The sequence below is a fragment of the Procambarus clarkii genome, chromosome 76 (genome assembly GCF_040958095.1).
Source record: "Procambarus clarkii isolate CNS0578487 chromosome 76, FALCON_Pclarkii_2.0, whole genome shotgun sequence".
Lineage (NCBI taxonomy): Eukaryota > Metazoa > Arthropoda > Malacostraca > Decapoda > Cambaridae > Procambarus > Procambarus clarkii.
This window is the reverse complement of record NC_091225.1, coordinates 8435118-8459761: the sequence shown is the minus strand read 5'-3', so window position 1 is coordinate 8459761 and position 24644 is coordinate 8435118. Positions and strand designations below refer to the sequence as shown.

Sequence of the window (24644 nt, the reverse complement as noted above, 5' to 3'; positions counted from 1 at the left end):
ACATTTGTTATGATTCCTGAGAGTTTTGTTTCCGTGAGTCCAATTACATCTGGGTTTACTTCTTGTGCTCTTTCCCTAAGTTCATTCGCCTTGCTTGTAATCCCATCTATGTTCAGGTACATCACCATAAAGTTGACTCTTTTCTGTCCATACTCAGTTTCTGTTGATTCCACTGGAGTAGGTAAACATGGAGGGTCTGGGATGGGGAGGGGAAAGGGGGGCCCCTGGGTTGTGAGCAGAGCTGAGGGTGAGGGGGATCTGGGTTGTGGGGAGCTGGGAGGATCTGGTTTGGAGAGGGAAGGGGCAAAGTGAGAGTTTGGAGGGGTGGGGGAGAAGGGAGGGCTTGGGGGATGGGGGAAAAAGAGGGGAGTTTGGGGGGGAAGGACTTGGGGGGGGGGAGAAAGGAGGGCTTGGGAGAGAGGGAGAGGAAAGAGGGCTTGCGGGGGCAGGAGAGGAGGGAGGGCTTGGGGGGGGAAGAAGGGAGGGCTTGGGGGGGTGAGGGAGGAGGGAGGGGATAGGGGGTAGGGGAGAAGGGAGGGTTAAAGATGGTGGAGGAGTGTAGGGGCTGGGGCAGGTAAGGCTTCTATTGGGTGGGAGATAGGTACGTGTGATCCATCTCCCACTGGGGCTGTTGAACTGCCTGTGGGGGTTACCCACTCCCTAGTGGGATCGTAGGCTTCTGGGCTTTGGTTCCCTGATTCCTGTCCCTCTTCTTGCGCTCCTTCTTCGCTTCTGCTGCCCTCCATCTCTCCTCCTTGGTCGTATCCCTCTGCAGGAATACCTTTTTGAACTTCAGTACATTGAGTAGGCTGCTCTTCTTTGCTAAAATTTCTAATTTTGTGTACTCTATTTTGAAAACCACTTTTATCAATCGATCTTTGTCCTTGTTGTACTGGCCAAGCCTGAAAGCTTTTTCTATATTTAGTTTTTCCCTCTCCATCTGTATCCCTTCAAGGATCTCTTTGACTGTTGCTTTGTCCATATCTCTCCCTCCTCTTTTTGCTCCTTAATGCTTACTGCGATTACTGCTCTTTCCTCTCTATCATTTGGCTAGTTCATCTTGCTGCTTCCTGTGAAGTAGCAACTTTCATGGCAGTTTCTAGTACTGTAGAGACAACTTCAGGGAGCCTTCAAAAGCATGTCTGCAAATAAGGGTTGTATTGTAGAAGTCCCTTATACGTCCTTGGTGATTAGCGTGTATTTCTGTTGTAGGATATAAATGTGAGGGAGCGCAAGAGTGCAAGACAGGAGGAGTCAAGTGGTACTTGGGAGGTTTCGCTAGGCTTGACCGGATATTGTGGGATTAAGAATACCTATACCTTGTCGTTGAGTGAGATGTTGGAGTATATTGTTGGCTGTTTCCTTTACCCCAAGCTGTGTTGTGAATTGTGTTGTCGTCAGTATAAATGTGTGGATAATTTGGCGGCTTGCCAAATATGTTTTGCTTTACTGTGTATTGTTTAGTTATAGTGATTTAACAGTTACTGAAGGGAAGAGTGTGAGTCACCTCCCACATGTTGTACATGCATTACCATGCAAAGTTTATGCATGTTAGTTACTGTACCTTTTTGTATATGTCAGTATTTCAGTTACAGGCTTACATTATGGAAGCTGTGTTAACTATACATTTCACCTATGAGGGGAATATTAAGTTAGTAGTCTTGTGAAACAGTCATGCTACTCTCAGTACTGTGTAGAGGTGGCAGCAGTCAGAGCCAGGACAGGCCTGCCATTCCCAGCCTGTTGGGAGGCCTAGTGTTAGATACTATGTAATTAGTTAGTACTGCTTCATTTGCTTAAATGTTGGCCAGTAATAATCGGCTGATTTTGCTTTACCGTTTCTAAGTGAATGATGGTAAGCTTTGCAGAGATAGCTTATTAAAAAAATTACTAGGCCTACAGTGCTCGAACGCATTTGTCCAAATGCGGGAAACCTCCGGGAGAAGCGGGGGCTTTTGCAGTCAGTTGTACCCTGGAGCTGCTGTATGGAGGGCATGGACTGGTGATCCCAGGGCATGGCATCCCATTAACTTAAGACTGATAAGTTGGATATAGGTTTTGTTAATTGTATAGATACTAGTGGAGACTTCGCCAATCATGTTAGCATTTCCCAGTTGAGCGGGAATTCTTATTATTGTGTTTTGCTATAAATAGCCTAGTGCATGGTTCTCTGTCTCCCTTCCTGGTCACGTGGTGTTGTACTCACCTAATTGTGGTTGCGGGGGTTGAGCTCTGGCTCTTTGGTCACGACCAAAGTAGTATATGAGTGTTAAAGCTTATATTATAATATTTATGGGAACTTGGAAATTATACTGGATATTATTAGTCAAGAGTTTAATTCTAACCCTCGTTTTCAGTACCAAAGTACAGAGTTAGGGATTTTCATTTAGGTGACAAACTATTCTCGAGCTTTAATTGAACCAGGTCATAACATATGTGGCGACCGTGTGACAGGACGTATACATTGCCTTCTGTTGGAAATTTTCAACACTAATACATCTCTATTGTATCACAATACACTATTGTTGTATATTAACCACAATATCAATTAACCTTACTAACTGTAATACTAACATAAATTAATATTCCTTTATCTGCGCATGAATTGCTGTAATTCTCACGACATCGAGAGGCTGGATTGCATCAGATAATGTCTATCTAGACACATTTATTACCATTATGTTAGAGATATTAATATGGTTCTCTACTTTTATCAGTATACTGTATAATAATTAGTTACTGATAATATAACTCCTAATGATCCAATAACCTAGAGTTATTAACTAAAATTATCATTACACAACAGTTTTATCTGTTATATACGAACACCATGAAAATATTTCCCATTTCTCGTTAATAAGGAAACGGTGCTTAATCAATACTATCTAGCGAGAATATAAACAATATAGTTCCCTACAATTGCAACCCCTATTCTTTTAAAGCATTACTTCAATTATTACACGGAAAAAAAATTCTCCGTGATTACTAAATTCTATTAGATTGCGAGGAGGGGGTTGAGGGAGACGTGAGCGGCGAGCCGCCACTTCCTCACCTGATTGACTAGCGATCAGGAAGGGAAGACGGAAGGGAAGACGCGTGGTGGTGTGACTGAAGAGCTTCAACATTAATTACGTTGAAACTCCACCAATAGTCACCAATTACCTCCCCACGTGTTCTACAGTGCCCTACCAGTTAATAACGCGTCAACAATTGAAGTCATGGCCCGTAATTACGCGTACACAGCAGTGGACGCCTAGGACTGGCAGACGCATTTTTGGCAGATTTAGTGTTTGACACGCTCATGTTAAGTATATCTTTCTAGTCTGATGAATCACTCCAGATTGTATATTTGTGGGTAGTATGTCGTTACGAAGTAAACCCAACAACAATACAACGTTAGTTGATTTTCTTCATTTATCTCAATTTCAATAAATATTGAAATAATTCCTAGCCTAATAAAATGCTACTTAATTTTCCCTGATTGCAGCGTGTAAACGAGGAGTTAACAAGTTGTCTCTCATCACTCACGATAATTTCCACGGGTTTCTTCGTTATTGGGATCATGTGATCAAGAGGACGAGTAACGAAACGGAATTACGGAAGTCATCTTACAGCTAAGACACCCGCTTTCGTATAAATTTATCTAAGATTATTAGTAGTTTCTATATAAATTCACATATAAGATTTTCACAGTGAATGATTTAATGCCAGAATTTATGGCTTGGTGTTTAAGGTGTTTTGCTCTTATTATTGCTCAATATTGCATAATCTTTTAATATTAATCATTATTTGAGGTATCATATCTTTGAATCTATCTTAGTTCAGATTTGCTATGCTACTAACTCAACAATGAACTGGTGACGAACCACATTGGTTCCTAGATATATATGAACTTCTAGAAATACCCCCCAATGTTGATATTTGAGGCTTTGACTTTAGTTAATTAATAATACAGTCTGTTCATTATTTTCAAGTGATTGTTAAGTTAATTATAGTACATAGACACTGGTTCTATATTGTCAATCTAATAATCACCTTTGTTTTCCCTCTTTTCTCAAAAGTGGGTGGTCCTTCGATTTATGTTAAACATAATAATTAAATAATTTAATATCTGATTTAAAGCCCCAGGTAACCAACATTTTGGTCTTTATCGAACCGGATACAATCCAATTAATATTAAACTATATTGGTTCTCAGAGACCAAAACAACATTTTGGTCCTTATCGAACTGGATCCATACTAATTAATCATTACTAACCCTGTTAACATTATATTCCACAATTAGGAAGTACATTCAGGTGTTAAATATTATTTACGGCAGTAGAATTCTTGCCAAACACAATTAATACTCTTGTGTTCATTTAATTTCTTATACACATAATTTCTACCAGAGTATATATTATATAAAATTACAAAATCCTAAAACATAGCACTATTTTGCACATTATTGCACCACATTTATTGTAGTTATTATACCAACCCAACAGAGGTAGGATATTTTGGACTGACACTGTACTAAGATTTGTACAAATTCAGTCTACACCATTAGTTGCATTAATAGGTAGGATTAATACCTAACTAGTACTGTTAGACAGTACTGGTGCATTATTAATTTATGTAGTGCTGACCCTAATGGGTGGGATTAACCATTTATTGTGTAATTATATTTATTACATGTTTATATGTACATCTTTGAGTGTTACTGTAAGTTCACTACCCATCCAAGGCTGATTTTGAAGAGCTAAGCTAAGGAACACCTTTAGTGATACCAAGGAACCACTCAAATCTTAGTTGCTTATTATTAGGTAGGTAGCTAACCTCTAAATGAGGTAAATTACAATCAGCCTCATGAAAATATCAGGCTGTCAATAATTATACCTGATCTACATAAAGGAGCAAGTACCATAGCTGTCCAAGTAGCTATATAAGCCCTATAAGGCTCAAACTTACAGCCAGAATGGCTTCTCCAGAAAAAACTGGAAGAATCTTGAAAGGTCTTCAAAATCACCTGTCTAAACTACTTGACAAATGTGACAACTGTTTAGGAACTAACTCAGTTGACGTTTTCAGGCTAAAAATTTCCACAAAGGTGGCTAGCCAGAAATATGACCAAGTAAAGGATATAATCGAGTCTTATAGGAACATACTCCTTGTCAGTAATACTGACCCAGACGAATAGAGTCTGATAGAATCTGATCTTGCCGACTATGAAGATATAATTCAAGACAAATTAGATCACTATAACAAAGTGCTTGCGACACAAAATGTTCCTGAGTGGTTAGAACATTTTTGTAGTAGACCTACACCCAAGCAAGCACCCAGTTCAGACGAAATACATGAGCTACCTCAAAATGAGGAGAATCCTCTAATCAATACTGATCACTATACAGGATCTGAAATTGTTCAACCTTCATTTTCTACCATCTCATCTAATACAACTTCATGTAACAATTTATTTACAGAGTCTGATCAATTTTCAGACAGCTCGTCCCAATATTCCCTGGATTCTATAAATTCAATGCATGAGGCTACTGAATTAACTAGCTTCTCACAGGAACCCAGAGAAACAAGTGAAGCTGCCGATGAAACTCTTAGTGAAGCTGCAATAGCCAGTGAATCTGAACCAGAAAATGATAAAGCTGAAGCTGCAGCAGCAGCCAAAGCTGTAATTAAAGCTGAGGCCAAGTAAGAAGCCTTGAGCAATACAAGTAATAGTCATAATTACTCACACCAGCCTACTAGAGTAAGTGGTAACAATGAGAAGACTGTTATAAACGTTGTACACCAATTACTAGATTTATCTCCACCAGAACAATCAGTTGACTCTTTACAAGCCTTTAGTTTTCAGCTTGAGTCACTGTTAAATTCCTTCAGTAAAGAGGTGGATCACCCAACTGCTGAATGGATGACTAAAATTATCATCCAGAGAAAATTCTCTGGTGACACACTCAATAAATTATATTTACACCAGAATGGTACTGTCCTGTCAATGCAGGATATATTTGCAGGTTTGCGCAAAATGACCAATCAATCAGCAAACGGGGCCGGATTCAGGAAGGTACTCACGAAGGTTTTCCTCTTTGCTAAGAACGTTTTCCCTCTTAGCTCCTTCGTGGCGGCTACGTCCGTATTCAAGTAGCTACACTAAGTGGAAAAACCTTCGTAAGTTCATTCCGGGATTTAAGTGTGGTTTCGACCACTCGTAGCTTTACGTAAACTGGATATGTCATTTTTTCTCTACCATATAACACTGGGAACGATTTATGATATTGGAACATGACCAAAATATTATAGCTGGCGAATCTAGTGAAGAGGAGACCTTCGTGTTAGTTATATATGAATTCTCTGCTTGAAACTTGAAGTAAATATGTGTTTGATGATAGTAGAATTAGTTTTATAATAGCAACATATTATACCCATAGTTATTAAGTAAATAAACACTGGTGAACATGAAATATGAGGAAAGGTGATGAGCCCTGCCTGATGGGATCATTTACTATCACCAAATGCCCCTGTTCACCTAGTAGTAAGGGTGTACCTTAGCTATACATACCCATTTCTAATTTATTTAGTTTGGTTTTATTTTGAAATTAAATCTGGGTGAGACATAAAATAAAAATATGCTGCACAAATGATGTTAGGTAAGGAGAAGGGTAAAAATGTCAAAAACTTTATTCATTGAATACTTAAAGCTATAATTGTGACTATATAGACTAATAAAAAAGAGAGAGGGAAGTAGGGGTCCAAGACCTCTTCCTGTTATACAATTTGGGTGTGGAACAAGTAATTATCAAAAGAAGGCACCATGCCGGGAAGGCTATGTAGCAGTAAGGCAGTGAGGTGAGGCAGCTACTTATTTGAGAAATGCTTATTTTATTTACCTTACAAGCTGAGGCAACTTATTTTATTTGAGGAATAGAGGAATACTCAGCTGATTCCTCTACATTTAGCATGGAACAAATTTGTGTCCAAGACCTCTTCCTGTTACACAATTTGGCTGTGTGTAACCAAACTAGAAGTGCTCTACAAATCAAGGGACCTAGAATGTGGAATGACCTCCCGAATCATGTCAAAGGCTGTACCTCTCTCAACCAGTTTAAGAGTTAAACCAAGTACTGCCTAATTAACTCCATGTAACCTAACTTACCTCCTAAATGTGAACCCCTGTCTTGCTATTTTTTAAACAACGCTGTTCACCAACATGTGCAATTGCTGATTTATGCTATGTTAACCCCCCTTTTTGTATTTTTTATTCCTTCTTTCAACACAATTTATACCTAATCCCGATTACTATTAAGTTTTAGTCTGTATTTTTTCCCCCACACCTTGCCCGAAATGCTATGAATATTAGTGGCTTTAAGTATTGTATGTACTAGCTCTGCCTATAAATCCAACATTATGTTTGTAAATCAACTGTATGTACTTTTCCTGAATAAAATGTATTTATTATTTATTTTTTAATCAGTAAGTATTAAAAGAAGGCACCAAGCTGGGAAGGCTATGTAGCACCATTGTGTGTAACAATAAACCAAATTTTTTTAACAAATAATGCACCTGTATGGTAAAACAAATCCTGTCAGCTGTAAAAATATTGATGCAGTTATTTAAATGAAAAATATAATGAGAGAAATATTACTGGTTTATTTTTATCCTATCTTTTTGTACTGTACAGTATATCCAAGAAAGTGAAAAACTGAGACATAATGCACAATTTAATGAATGATTAGCATGGATTAGCAGTTCAAAAGAAATATGACTATTACATATCAACATGAGATCTTAATGATCCATGGTCAACATGATTTAATAAGGATAATACAGTACTGTATTTGTAATAATACAAACTATAATTTAAAATCTTTATTACTGATTTTTTTTATTAAGAAGATTAGGTATACACAGCAATGTGCTGCTACCCTATTCTATATGGAATATTACACAGTGTAGATAAAAAACTAGCTATAAGTTTATCTAATACTCCCATCTCACAGGATGGTTAGACATACTGTACATGGAATCAATTTAGAAAATACCAGCCTCAATACAAAAAACAAATCAACTCTGACTAAACAACTCTAAGCAATTTTCACAAGAGGTAAGCACTGAATCATGGAAACATTATATTATAATTACTCTTACCAGTTTCTACAAGACTCCTCTCAAACAATGTATTTTTAAACATGTTTAGGTGTACACAGCAATGTGCTGCTTCCCTATTCTGTATAAAGGACCACACAGTGTAGATCAAAAACCAGCTACAAGCTCATCCAACATCCTCACCTCACAGGATGGCCAGTCATACATGGAATTAGGAGAGAACAAAATACTTAATGCTGATCTATTAGCCTCCACTGGCAAAATCTGGGTGCAGCACAAGAATATCTTCCAATATTCCTGAGTGTATGAAGTAATTACAGAGCTCAAAATACCTCATACCATTGGGTATGAAGTCACTGATAACAGGACAATCACAGATATAGTGTGGGAGAGTATGTTCTCTCAAGTAGGACTGAAAACAGATGTTTTTTACCACCAAGAGGGCTATAAACCCATGGAACCGCTTACCCGCTGAAGCCGTAAATGCCAAATTCCAGCTAAAAAAATCATTAAGACAATTGGCGGGCCCTTTAACAAGCCGCCGGCTTTCTGTCCTCTTCGAGATCACTAGATAGTTAGTGGCCCTTGGTTAAATTCAGTAAATATATACAATAATTGTCAGTGCATCTTCCGAGCAACAAGGACAGCTACACAGTATCTCTTAGAATTACGTAGGTAAACAACAAATGTCACATATTTGTTTACTACAATGTCGGTGCTGGCTGTAGAAGTTGAAAAAACATTGTTTTACTTCGAAATATACTAATTTTATAAGAAAATTCGACGTAAATAGGAGGCAGTAGAGCTCCGATAAACCAGCGCTAAATCTTCAATATGAAGAATGTTGCTGCTCTCTGATTGGCCAAACGAAACACAGTAGTGACCTCTATTGGCACGCAGGTGAACCAACAAATTTCTTCTTAAGTGGACCTTATTGAATCACACCTAAGCATCTTCTTAGGGCGCACTTAAGAACCTTCGTAGCAAACCCACTTACGAAGAAATACACAGAGCTTCCTGAATCTAGGTCCAGGCACTTAATGCCTTTTCGGAATGCATCGAAACTGTACCCACATCAGTTTCCTTACCTGGAACTCCTAAAGTGACACTGTCACCAGGTAATAAGGGTACTAATAATCGATGTAATAACAATAAGTTAAACACTGATTCATCAGTAAGGGCCAAGAGTCCCACAGGTGCTCCTAAGAGACCTAATAGTCCACAGAGCCCAGTAGTTGCTCCCCAGAGTACACCAAGTACTCCCAAGAGAATAAATAACAAGCAAATACAAGCAGCAAAACCATCACAACCTGCAGTTACTGTTTTACCTAAACAGGTAACCCCTAAACGAGCTGTAGGATGGGGAATGTGCTTGTTTTACAATCAAAAACATTCTCTGTACAAATGTACTAATTACCGAAATAGAGACACAAGAGTCAGACGACTCAAACAGTTACACAAATGTACTAGGTGTCTCAAATCACATAATGTTAATAGCTGTGACACCCCACTGAACACATGCAATAGGTGTAGAAGGGGCAAGCATCATGCTGCACTGTGCAAATTTGTCAAAACAAAATTATGTCAATCATAGAATAGGAGGTAGAGAATCTACACTACTACAGTGCTGCAAGGTGCGAGATGTGTACAGCGTAAATTCACCAGCATCTCAAGTGGATGCAACTTTGCCCACTGCCCAACTTCAAGTAAAGAACAAAGGAGCCAAGATCACCACTCGTGGATTATTTGATCAAGGATCCCAGAGAACTTTAATTACTCAGAAAGCTGCAGAGGCATTCAATTTACAACCAATCAGGCAGGTAAAATTAAACCTGTCAGGGTTCATGATAAATCGAGGACCCTAAGAATACACAGTAGTTCAACCGCTTGTACGACTAGGTAGTCATGTCAAGACTATCGAGCCATTGTTGTAGATCAAATACCTTTTGACATAAATATTAAGGGTCTGGGGTACACAGCCCACTTCCTGCAGGAACGTGAAATTAATTTGGCTGACAACAAGTTAACGTCTGACCGCCTTAACAATGTAAATGTGCTAGTGGGAGCAGACTACTATTACCAGTTCATAACTGGACATGTTAAACGATTAGGCATGACTATGCTCCAATCTGCAGGTGGCTACTTACTTACAGGTAAAGCTCTGAATGTGAACAAGCCTAGGCGTGCCAACAATAATAAATTAGTCAGCAGTAAATCAATTCTCCAGCAGCAAGCTAAAATGAGAAACACAGCTGAGTAATAAACCCAGATTGAATGTAGTACAATTATTATTCGCCAAGATGTTTCATAGCTCTCAGTGGAAAACCAGTGGTCCGTACCTAAACAAGTACAAGTCATAGATACCAAGCCATTGAATCTACTGCAGACCTAGAATTATTCTCGACAAGTAATAATTGACCACACTCGGTCTTCCTAGGTAATTAATAATATTAGGCTAGAGAATCTAGCACTCCCTAGGTAATCAATAATATTAGGCTAGAGAATCTAGCACCCAATGCATTTAGCATTTCCTAAATTTAGCAATGCTATGAAGTCATCAAGCAACTTCTATAATTATAAATTCACTTGGACTAAGGTCCACATTATCTGAGCTTAAGGTTTGCCAAGAAAACCTTATTAATTCAATGTTTACTGCACTAAGAGTTAATGAAAAATACTTGCATCAATTTTTGTTTGAGCTGTTTTTCTTTCATTTCTGCTTAATTATTGTAGGAGCGCAGCATGAACAAACTTGCAAACTTACCAATACGTAAGTGAATCTACAGAGAACTAATAACCCGTGAAATGTTTAGGTTGGGAAAATGTTACAAATTACCTTTGAATAGGATTAATCGTGGCAGTAATTAAATTTCCAGCAACCTTAGGTTTCCTTTCGTTTAATGCATTATCATTTAACCATCAGCATTGTTACTTAACATGCTTAATGAGCTCAATATAGCTCACCTTTGAGTTAATGTAATATTTGAGCGATTTAATGTTCCCCATGCTAATACGAGCACTGCTCGCCAAAATAATTGAACGCTATACTGCTCCACATCGTTAATTCGAGTTCAATATAACTCACCCTGAGTTAACGTAACAATTGAGTGCTTTAATGTTCCTCCATGCTAATACGAGCACTGCTCGCCATGATAATTGAACGCTGCACTGCTCCACCTCGTTAATTCGAGTTCAATATAACTCACTTTGAGTTAGCATAACATTTGAGCACTTTAATGTTCCCCCATGTTAATACGAGCACTGCTCGCCATGATAATTGAACGCTACAATGCTCCCTTCGCTAATTCGAGCACTGCTCACCAGAGAATCTGCCTAGATTCCGTGCTTAGTTATTCTTCAACAAGGATCTTGCACTAATAACCCAAGCTGATCTTACAGCTCACCTGTGAATTAACGTAATAATTGAGTGCTTTATTGTTACCCATGCGAATTCGACCTCAATATTGCTCGCCATGATAATTGAACGCTACAATACTCCATCTCGTTAGTTCGAGCTCAATATAGCTCACTCTGTTAACTGTTAACGAGCTCAATATAGCTCACTCTGTTAACTGTTAACGAGCTCAATATAGTTCACAATGTTAACGAGCTCAATCTAGCTCACCCTGTTAACGAGCTCAATACAGCTCCCAATGTTAATTCGAGCTCAATACAGTTCACAATGTTAATTCGAGTACATTACTGCTCACAATTTAGCTAGAGTAACTCCACTAAGAATTAGTGAGTTATCACAATTAGCTTAGTCTTCTACTTAGGTAGGTTAGAAATTTAAACCATTTATTTAGGTAGGTTTAGGGACTTTAGTTAGTATCAACTGAGTACTAGCCTAGTCTGTACTCACAATTAATTACAGTTGACTATACTTATAGAGACTGATTTAATAAACTCAATTCTCATCTAAAGTTGAGGATGTATTAATGAGTTTACAGTGTCAAGCCTATGAGCTGCAATTCAATTAGCTCATAAGTCAGAATGACTGGGCTACTAATCTCACTGTCGACTCAGAATCTTCCTTGATTTTAATGAATAAACTTTTTCAGTACTCTAATATTACACTATTTTAACTAGTTAGCAACTTAGTTATACCATCAGTCAGAATGACTACTGCACGGCAGTGCATATTAAATCAAATTTCCTCATTTGATTTTGGGGTGATCATGATGCTCCATGATGTTATTGTCTAGTAACCAAATAGTTACAAGTCACAGCGACCCTAGACAGTGACCTTACTGTAGTGCCAGAGTCTCCTTGATCTTGAATGACCCAATAATACTTTAATTACTGTATAATAATGTAGAATACAACTTATACAATAATGTTATCAGTTCCTAAGAACTTTATCTGAGTTTGCCTTCAATTCAGCAGCTACGTAATACAACCATTGCATGTCACTGTGACCCTAGTTGTTGAGTTTATTGTAGACTTTAGAGAGTTCTTGATTACAGATAGCTTAATCATTAAATATTCAATGTTTAATTCATGTTCCCACAATGACTTAGAGTTTTATCTGTCTCTGACAGATTCGGGACATTCGTTACTAACGTACTAATTTACTAATCCATAATATAACTTTGGAATGGGTACGTCAGTACTCAGAACTGGGACCCGAGAATTCCCCCTTCCCCCCGGAGTTATGTTGGCAATTTCCAACATTGATACATCTCTATTGTATCACAATACACTATTGTTGTATATTAACCACAATATCAATTATCCTTACTAACTGTAATACTAACATAAATTAATATTTCTTTATCTGTGCATGAATTGCTGAAATTCTCATGACATCGAGAGGCAGGATTGCGTCAGATAATGTCTATCTAGAAACATTTATTACCAATATGTTAAAGAATTGAATATGGTTCTCTACTTTTATCAGTATACTGTATAATAATTAGTTACTGATAATATAACTCCTAATGATCCAATAACTGAGAGTTATTAACTAAGATTATCACTAAGCAACTGTTTTATCTGTTATATACGAATGTCATGAAAATATTTCCCATTTCTCGTTAATAAGGAAACGGTGCTTAATCAACTCTGTTTAGTGAGAATATAAACAATATAGTTCCCTACAATTGCAACCCTATTCTTTTAAAGCATTACTTCAATTATTACACGGAAAACATTTCTCTGTGATTACTAAATTCTATTGTGAATGCGAGGAGGGGATTGAGGGTGATGTGAGCGGCGAGCCGCCACTTCCTCACGTGTTTGACTAGCGATCAGGAAGGGAAGACGCGTTGTGGTATGACTGAAGAGTTTCAACATTAATTACGTTGAAACTCCACCAATAGTCACCAATTACCTCCCCATGTGTTCTACAGTGCCTTACCAGTTAATAACGCGTCAACAATTGAAGTCATGGCCCGTAATTACGCGTACACAGCAGTGGACGCCTAGGACTGGTAGACGCATTTTCGGCAGATTTTAGTGTTTGACACGCTCATGTTAAGTATACCTTTCTAGTCTGATGCATCACTCCAGATTGTGTATTTGTGGGTAGTCTGTCGTTACGAAGTAAACCTAACAACAATACAACGTTAGTTAATTTTCTTCATTTATTTCAATTTCAATGAATATTGAAATAATTCCTAGCCTAATCAAATGCTACTTAATTTTCCCTGATTGCAGCGTGTAAACGAGGAGTTAACTAGTTGTCTCTCATCACTCACGATAATTTCCACGGGTTTCTTCGTTATTGGGATCATGTGATCAAGAGGACGAGTAACGAAACGGAATTACGGAAGTCATCTTACAGCTAAGACACCCGCTTTCGTATAAATTTAGCTAAGATTAATAGTAGTTTCTATATAAATTCACATATAAGATTTTCACAGTGAATGATTTAATGCCAGAATTTATGACTTGGTGTTTAAGGTGTTTTGTTCTTATTATTGCTCAATATTACATAATCTTTTAATATTAATCATTATTTGAGGTATCATATCTTTGAATCTATCTTAGTTCAGATTTGCTATGCTACTAACTCAACAATGAACTCGTGACAAACCACACTGGTTCCTAGATATATATGAACTTCTAGAAATACCCCCCAATGTTGATATTTGAGGCTTTGACTTTAATTAATTAATAATACAGTCTGTTCATTATTTTCAAGTGATTGTTAAGTTAATTATAGTAAATAGACACTGGTTCTATAGGGTCAATCTAATAATCACCTTTGTTTGTTTCCCTCTTTTCTCAAAAGTGGGTGGTCCTTCGATTTATGTTAAACATAATAATCAAATAATTTAATATCTGAGTTAAAGCCCAAGATAACCAACACCTTCTACTTATTGCCTGGTAGTGCATAAGCGTTTGTTTGATTTAATTAGTTATTTCTAGTTACTTGAGCTGTCTTTTTTATTGTTGCCTGTGCTAATTAATTTATTTTTCGTAGGAGCAGTGATTTTAATTTTAGTGTTACCTGTGTTATGGCTTATTGTTTCTTGAGTTTAATTGATCACTTGCTGGTGTTATATATATATATATATATATAACTGAAAACTCACACCCCAGAAGTGACTCGAACCCATACTCCCAGAAGCAACGCAACTGGTATGTACAAGACGCCTTAATCCACTTGACCATCACGACCGGACATAATGAGGTGATAGCCGAGGCTATTTAAACCACCCCACCGCCGGCACTCGGATAGTAATCTTGGGCATAGCATTTTACCAAATCACCTCATTCTTTGGGGCACACGTGAGGAACACAAATGCGAACAAGACTTCACTTCTGGGGTGTGAGTTTTCAGTTGCCTTGTTCGCATTTGTGTTCCTCACGTGTGCCCCAAAGAATGAGGTGATTTGGTAAAATGCTATGCCCAAGATTACTATCCGAGTGCCGGCGGTGGGGTGGTTTAAATAGCCTCGGCTATCACCTCATTATGTTCGGTCGTGATGGTCAAGTGGATTAAGGCGTCTTGTACATACCAGTTGCGTTGCTTCTGGGAGTATGGGTTCGAGTCACTTCTGGGGTGTGAGTTTTCAGTTGCATATTGTCCTGGGGACTATTCAGGCTTGTTCGCATATATATATATATATATATATATATATATATATATATATATATATATATATACATATATATATATATATATATATATATATATATATTTATATATATATTTATATATATATATATATATATATATATATATACATATATATATATATATATATATATATATATATATATATATATATACATATATATATATATATATATATATATATATATATATATATATATTTATATATATATTTATATATATATATATATATATATATATATACATATATATATATATATATATATATATATATATATATATATATATTTATATATATATTTATATACATATATATATATATATATATATATATATATATATATATATACTTATATATATATATATATATATATATATATATATATATATATATATATATATATATGTATATATATATATATATACTTATATATATATATATATATATATATATATATATATATATATATATATATATATATATGTATATATATATATATATACTTATATATATATATATATATATATATATTTATATATATATATATATATATATATATATATATATATATATATATATATATATATATATATATATATATATATATATATATATATATACCTGAGCCTTGATAGTGAATTAATTAATTAATTAATTAATTAATTAATTAATTAATTAATTAACAATCCGGTGATTTTAAATTTATTTACATTTTCTTTGCCTTACTAATTCAGTGCCTTCCTAGGTACTGTACTGATTCTCGAGTTTTTGACTGTGTGCCATTGGTTTACCTGGAGAAGAACGGTTTTGTGAGGGAGGGTCTGACCCAGTTTCCATCATTTCTGATTAAGGTCTGTGTCATTGCTTGTGCTATTGGCCATGTAGTCAGTGTTTTTTCCCTTTATTAGTAATTGTGTAGTGTTTCGAGTTTCCCAGTGATTTTAGTGAACCCTTTTTTATATCCTCATTATGGATGCCATTGTATCCAAAGTTTTAGTGGAACCTTCGGTGAAGGAACTAAAATGCCTCACTAAGCCAGTTCTTGTGGCCATTTCCCAGAAACTGGAAGTCGCTCTCCCCACTCCCTTGTTGAAGAAGTCAACAAGGAGTAGGAGTGCCATTGTGGAGCACCTGGTGGATGAGGAGGAGTTGACCCTAGAGGCTTTAGATGAGTTAAATGAAGGATCCAGTAATGCCGTGGCTTTGAAACGTTTAGAGTTGGAGTTGCAACAAAAACAGACTAAGCAACTGGTTATTCGGCAGCAAATGGAGGCTGCTCAATGGATCTTAGTGCAAGCTAGGCTAGATGCTGAGGGAAACCCAAGTGAGGAACATGAACATTCCACAGCTGCTGCTAACTTGCTCAAAGAAGTAGTTTTACCTCCTTTCACAGAATCAGACACCGATCATTTTTTAATCACTTCTCCAAAGGGGCAACCAATCTTAAATGACCCATAGATTAGTGGGTAGCTAGGTTGCATGGTAGATTGGCCGGTAAGGCACAGGAGATCTTTGCGTCCTTACCTTTGGACCGGTGTTTTGAATATATCTTTGTGAAAGACTCAATTTTAATTGGCTATGAACTAAATCCCGAGGCATATGGGCAAACATGTAGACACCTCAGACGCTCATCCACTCAGTCGTATGTTGATTTCCTTAGGGAAAACAGTTAATTTTGAGAGATAGCTCCACTCCACAAGTGTTCAGCGGGTTTGTGGTCAACAGGGACAAGTAACATTCCGTCTTGGACTCCTTGATTCGCCCTCCAAGACACACCTCGTAGCCAGAAATGCCTCATCTCGCTACTGGAGTCTTCCATAGTATCAGTCAGCTCTCATTGATTCCCGCTCTACGAGATGGCACAGGTCAACCGAAACCAACGGAAGGCTGGGAGTATTAAGAACATCATCAGGCAAAACATATGGAAGTCACGCATGTGTGTGCAATTACAAGCAATTACTTACATGAGCTTCCACCGCTGCTCGAAAGATTTGTCTCAATTTAAGGTAGCCAGAGTTAATGACAGTATATATGAACAGATCACTTACTCCAAAGACAGCCCCAAAAGTTGTATCTGTAAAACATTACAATGAAAAATACCTTCAAATGGACGTATGAGAGCGAGAGATTTAGGCAGTAGCGTTGGCTTGAGGGAGGTTATTGATAAGGTGTCGGCAGGATAAGCATTTAAAAATTCAACAACTCTGAGGCGATTTGCCGTCGGTACTGTAAGAGTGGAAAAGTCCATTTCTTCTCGCTGGAGCAGACCGATCGTCCCCGTGAAGGTACCATTCGTCTCCACTCCCCAGGTGCGGTTAATTACCTCATGAACATCAAAACTGCAAATCAAAATGGAAACATTAAAGAACATCAGAATGAAGAAACACAGTATGGCAGAAGTATTTTATTAGTGATTATAGGATACTATTGGTAAATAATTAGACAATAGATTTAATGCAAATAATGGACTGCGTGCATGGTGTACTTCCCTTCAAGTGGTTACGGGGTCGAGCATTGGGGCCCTAAACAAGACTTTAGTGCTTTGAGATCAGATAATATAATAATTCTCAGTTCTCATAAGTCTTGTATTTACTTGTGAATTTGCATCTACATTGTCTCTCTCGTGGTGCAAAACATTTGCTTGCAACTTTATTGCTAAAGAAGTTCATCCTGACATCTCGATGTCTCATCTGTGTCTTTAGTTTCCATCAATGGTGTCTATTAGTAGAGAATATATATTGTAACATGACATGTGTTACCTCCGTTCGTTCCTCTCAATATCTAACACATTGTAATTGCATCTCATATGCTTCATATTTCCTCTACATGATGAGATTAAGTTCTCTTCGCCATTTACTTCAAAATAGAACACTCACCTCTCGGAAAAAATCTTTATTATTTATTTAATTATTAGTTTCAGTTTGTGCTTTTTTAGGTGGGAAGTCCAGGCCAGAGACGCACACTGAAGGGTTAATCTTCTTTTTTCTACAGGGCTCTGATGGTCTCTTTGTCAAGGTAATTCCAATCATTTACTATACTCTAACACTGAAGTTCTCAGTGTGAGTCATCGGGTTCTCTAGTTTCTATGCTAAGGACTGAGTTTCACACAGGTTGAGTAAGATGATTGACGACGTAGAGCATGCAGGCCACCTGCCAGCTGGTGTAAGAGGATGTACACCAGCTGTCAGGTAGGCCAGGTACCGCATGCTCTACATCGTCAATGGAATAAGTGGGCATGGCTTATGTTATGGTGAGCGGCGTGAACTTTGTGAGTAACTGCAAGCCCCACCCCTCCATTGGAAATTTGTGACTACGACTGCTGCGTGAGCACGCCCCACTCTCTCATTGTTTGGAATGACCTCCTAAATTCTCCTTTTACGAATAAGTACTCTCTGCCACTCTGTCCGCAGCTGTGATTCTTTTTTCTATCTCTCTCTCCCCTGCTTTCTGGGAAGCCTCACCAGGACAAGAGCAAAAGCCAGCTAACAAACATTTAACAAACGAAGAAGACATATACAATACACGATAGGTACAAAAATGAAATATACAACACTCAAAGCTGCTACAACCCGGTAGCAATCCAATTTTTTATCCTGGCTTCACCAACTGTCCATATCAAGTGGCTGCTCAATTCTTGGCTTACCAATTACTACTCCCTCACTAAATGGGGTTGAAATCTCGCAACAACCATATTATACACTTAGCCCTAGAAGTATAAAAAACTCAGCCTGCGACTGAAACACCAGAAACATCTGCATAAATATTCCCCAACACAAGAAGAAATCAATCTCTCACCTTACACTCTGTCTTACACGCCAATCCGCATTCAAGCACTCCCATTATACATATCTGTGTATCCACCATAAACCTCTGTTCTGCTCCTCGAGGATCATTACCATATATATATATATATATATATATATATATATATATATATATATATATATATATATATATTATATATATATATATATATATATATATATATATATATATATATGTATATATATATATATATTATATATATATATATATTTATATATATATCGCCTTTTTCCTTCCCTCTACCCGTTTGTAAACTCATGCTACAGCAAGAATCTAACTCTGCTTTTTGGGGAACATGAAATTGAATCACAAGAAGGTGTCCAACAAGGTGACCCCCTTGCTCCTTCTCTGTTCTGCCTAGTTATCAAGGAAGTCACCGATAACCTGTCCAGTGAGCTCAACATTTGGTTTTTGGATGATGGTACTCTAGCCGGCTCCCCAGCCTCACTCTTGGAAGACATAAGAATAATCCAGGAGCAAGGAGCAAGCCTAGGCCTCACCCTGAACCCTTCCAAGTGCGAAATAACCTCCACCAACCAGCACATAATAGACCAAATAAAGGTTGTTTTGCCTGACATTCACACAACCAACCCTGAGGACAGCACACTCCTAGGTGCTCCTCTTGGAAGAAATGCCATCGACGGGGTCCTCGATAAGAAGATCGCTGACCTGAAGAGGATGAACGAGAGGATTGAAGACATCGATGCTCATGATGCACTTTACCTCATCACCAGATGCTTGTCCCTCCCCAGGCTGACCTACTTTCTAAGATGTTCGCCATCTTTCAACAATATTAAATTAGAAGAGTATGACAGCTTGCTGAAATCAACACTAGAAAAAGCCCTCAATCTTTCCCTCAGCGACTCACAGTGGAAACAGGCCTCCCTTCCTGTCAGACTCGGGGGCCTTGGCGTGCGCACAGCAACACAAATTGCTGTACCAGCGTTCCTGTCCTCTTCAGTGGGGTCTGACAACTTGGTGAAGGAAATCCTACCTGAGCACCTAGTTCAACAGGCAGGGGTGCATGATCCCAGCTTCACAGACTGCACAACCAAATGGGTCTCTCTCGCAGGACCAGCACCCCAACCACCGCCTTCTGAAGCCCATAAGCAATCCAGCTGGGATCGCCCCATTGCCGACCAAGAAGCTGCAACTGTGCTAGAAGCTGCGACAACACCACATGACACTGCCCGACTTAGAGCTGTATCAGCTCCCCATGCAGGTGATTTCCTATTAGCAACCCCAATGTCAGCAACCGGCACCCGTCTCACACCGCAGGCCCTCCGAATTGCCGTGGCTCTCCGCCTCGCTGCCCCAATCCACACCGAATACAGGTGTATTTGCGGCGAGGCAGAGGCCGACAGATATGGACGGCATGGCCTTCTTTGCCAAAGGACGGGAGGATGGCATGCAAGACACGGTGAGGTTAATGACATTATTAAGAGAAGCCTTACCACAGCCGGTTGTCCAGCAGAGAGAGAGAGCCCCGTTACCTAATGTCCTGCAACTCATGAGCCTGTCGGTCGCCCAGACGGAATTACGGTGAACCCCTGGAAGAATGGTAGACAGTTGGTGTGGGACTACACTTGCGTTTCAACTTTAGCCAATACCTATGTTGACTTCAGTGCTACACAAGCAGGAGGAGCTGCCAATCACCGGGAAGCGGCCAAGTCACGTAAATACAGAGACCTTGAGCACCACTACAATTTTGTCCCCATTGCCTCAGAGACACTTGGTGCCTGGGGTAAAAGTGCTGCTAGCTTTTTGAAAGAGTTGGGGTCTAAGCTAATCGAAACAACTAGAGACCCTAGAGCTGCCAGTTTTATTTTTCAGCGCCTTAGTGTGGCAATCCAGAGAGGAAATGCTCACTGCATCCACGGTTCCTGCCCGCCATCTGAGGAGCTGGAGGAGCTTTTCAACTTGTGACAAGCAGCCTTGTACCCTGCATGTAATCAATATTGTAACTTTTTTGTGTAATGACATTTTCAAATAAAGTTAGATAAATATACACACTTAACAAAAGAATAGGCATGGTAGGAGAAGAAAATATCAAAGTGTTCAGTGAGGATCCACAAGGTCTTCTCTGAGTACTCTTTATTTTCTTCTCCGAGGCTATGGGTCCCTACACTTGCACCAGAGGTGGTACCCCTTCTAGGTATATATATATATATATATATATATATATATATATATATATATATATATATATATATATATATATATATATATATATATATATAACTATTATAATAACTATTATATAACTATTATTATAATAATATATATAACTATTATATAACTAACTATAATATTGTCCAGGGGACCATTCTGGCTTGTTCGCATTTGTGTTCCTCACGTGTGCCCCTAAGAATGAGGTGATTTGGTAAAATGCTATGCCCAAGATAACTATCCGAGTGCCGGCGGTGGGGTGGTTCAAATAGCCTCGGCTATCACCTCATTATGTCCGGTCGTGATGGTCAAGTGGATTAAGGCGTCTTGTACATACCAGTTGCGTTGCTTCTGGGAGTATGGGTTCGAGTCACTTCTGGGGTGTGAGTTTTCAGTTGCATATTGTCCAGGGGACCATTCTGGCTTGTTCGCATATATATATATATATATATATATATACGGCAGGATCCCCAAGGATATATATATATATATATATATATATATATATATATATATATATATATATATATATATATATGTATATATATATATATATATATATATATATATATATATATATATATGTCGTACCTAGTAGCCAGAACGCACTTCTCAGCCTACTATGCAAGGCCCAATTTGCCTAATAAGCCAAGTTTTCCTGAATTAATCGTTTTTCGACTACCTAACCTACCTAACCTAACCTAACCTAACTTTTTCGGCTACCTAACGTAACCTAACCTATAAAGATAGGTTAGGTTAGGTTAGGTAGGGTTGGTTAGGTTCGGTCATATATCTACGTTAATTTTAACTCCAATAAAAAAAATTTGACCACATACATAATGAAATGGGTAGCTTTATCATTTCATAAGAAAAAAATTTGAGAAAATATATTAATTCAGGAAAACTTGGCTTATTAGGCAAATCGGGCCTTGCATAGTAGGCTGTAAAGTGCGCATCGGTAAGGCATCTACTACCATATCCAGACTAACAAAGAGAGTGTGGGCTAACAATAGGCTAACTGTGTATACTAAGATTTAGGTTTACAGAGCCTGTGTCCTGAGCACTCTCCTTTATGGCAGCGAGTCTTGGACACTCTGCGCCCGTCAAGAAAGACAGCTGAATGCCTACCACATGCGCTGCCTTCGACACATCTTGGACATCACCTGACAGGACAAGGTGACAAACAACAACGTCTTGGGGAGAGCAAAAATCACCAGCATGTATACAATGCTGAAACAGAGACGAATGCGCTGGCTCGGGCACGTTGTACGAATGGGCGACGGCAGGATCCCCAAGGATCTCCTGAACGGAGAGCTGATGCAGGGAAAGCGTCCAACAGGCAAGCCCCAGCTACGGTACAAAGACGTATGCAAGAGGGACCTGAGAGCCATGGACGTCGATCTTGCTATATGGGAGACACTGGCTGCAGACCGTTCAGCCTGGAGGCAGTCTGTTCAAAGAGGTCTCTCCAAGTTCGAGGAGTCACTTGCCAAGGAATCGGAGGCAAAGAGACAGAGAAGGAAAGCCGGTAGCCAGGAAGACAGACCAGAATCGGACTTCGTTTGTGCTCGGTGTGGGATGGACTGCCACTCTCGGATTGGCCTCATCAGTCACACCAGACGCTGCACCAGGATTGACAACTAGGGCGCAACTCCATAATCTCCCGAGACTGAAGGATGCCTACGACTACTACTACTATATATATGTATACATATATATATATATATATATATAGTAGGCATCCTTCAGTCTCGGGAGACTATGGAGTTGCGCCCTAGTTGTCAATCCTGGTGCAGCGTCTGGTGTGACTGATGAGGCCAATCCGCGAGTGGCAGTCCTTCCCACACCGAGCACAAACGAAGTCCGATTCTGGTCTGTCTTCCTGGCTACCGGCTTTCCTTCTCTGTCTCTTTGCCTCCGATTCCTTGGCAAGTGACTCCTCGAACTTGGAGAGACCTCGTTGAACAGACTGCCTCCAGGCTGAACGGTCTGCAGCCAGTGTCTCCCATATAGCAAGATCGACGTCCATGGCTTTCAGGTCCCTCTTGCATACGTCTTTGTACCGTAGCTGGGGCTTGCCTGTTGGACGCTTTCCCTGCATCAGCTCTCCATACAGGAGATCCTTGGGGATCCTGCCGTCGCCCATTCGCACAACGTGCCCGAGCCAGCGCATTCGTCTCTGTTTCAGCATTGTGTACATGCTGGTGATTCTTGCTCTCCCCAAGACGTTGTTGTTTGTCACCTTGTCCTGCCAGGTGATGTCCAAGATGTGTCGAAGGCAGCGCATGTGGTAGGCATTCAGCTGTCTTTCCTGACGGGCGCGGAGTGTCCAAGACTCACTGCCATAAAGGAGAGTGCTCAGGACACAGGCTCTGTAAACCTGAATCTTAGTATACTCAGTTAGCCTATTGTTGGTCCACACTCTCTTTGTCAGTCTGGACATGGTAGTAGATGCCTTACCGATTCGTTTGTTTAGCTCCGTATCAAGAGAGAGGGAGTCAGAGATTGTGGAGCCCAGGTACACGAAGTCGTGAACGACTTCCAGTTTGGAATCAGAGATGCCGATGTCAGGTGGGGAGTCCACTCCTTGTCCCATGACTTGTGTTTTCTTCAGACTGATGGTGAGTCCGAAAGCCTGAGAGGCCTCGCTGAAGCGGGTTATGAGCCGTTGGAGGTCTTCAGCTGAGTGGGCAGTGACTGCTGCGTCGTCGGCAAAGAGGAAGTCGCGCAGACACCTCAGCCGAACCTTTGTCTTGGCTCTCAGCCTGGCGAGGTTAAAGAGCTTTCCATCCGACCTGGTCCGGAGGTAAATGCCTTCCGTGACAGATCCGAAGGCGTGCCGCAGCATAACTGCGAAGAAAATCCCGAATAGGGTTGGAGCCAGTACGCAGCCCTGCTTTTCTCCACTTCGGATGTCAAAGGCGTCTGATGTTAGGCCATCAAAGACCACGGTGCCCCTCATGTTCTCATGGAAAGATCTGATGATGCTGAGGAGCCTGGGTGGGCATCCGATCTTGGGGAGGATCTTGAACAGGCCATCCCTGCTGACGAGGTCGAAGGCCTTCGTCAGATCTATGAAGGCTACAAAGAGTGGCTGCTCCTGTTCCCTGCATTTCTCCTGCAGTTGTCTGAAGGAAAAGACCATGTCGATGGTGGACCTGCCAGCTCTGAATCCGCATTGTGATTCTGGATAGACTCTCTCTGCAAGTACTTGGAGCCTCTTCAATGCGACTCGAGCAAACAGCTTTCCGACAATACTGAGGAGGGAGATTCCACGGTAGTTGTTGCAGTCGCCCCTGTCACCTTTATTCTTATACAGTGTGACGATGTTGGCATCCCTCATATCCTGTGGCACCTCTCCTTCTTCCCAGCAGAGGCAGAGAATTTCATGCAGCTCCATGAGCAGGCTACCTCTGCAGCACTTCAAGGTCTCAGCAGGAATGCCATCTTTGCCAGGAGCTTTACCAG

General features: G+C 39.4%; 1 protein-coding gene across 1 annotated transcript in view; it reads right to left on the bottom strand.

Moving 5' to 3' along the window:
* The window catches only part of LOC123771533 (glutamate receptor ionotropic, delta-1), a 174838-nt gene that overhangs the window by 61864 nt on the left and 88330 nt on the right, over positions 1-24644 (bottom strand). The window contains exon 3 of the mRNA XM_069313622.1: positions 17283-17521. Within this exon, the coding sequence (XP_069169723.1) occupies positions 17283-17521 (239 nt within the window). The remainder of the gene's footprint in view (positions 1-17282; positions 17522-24644) is intronic.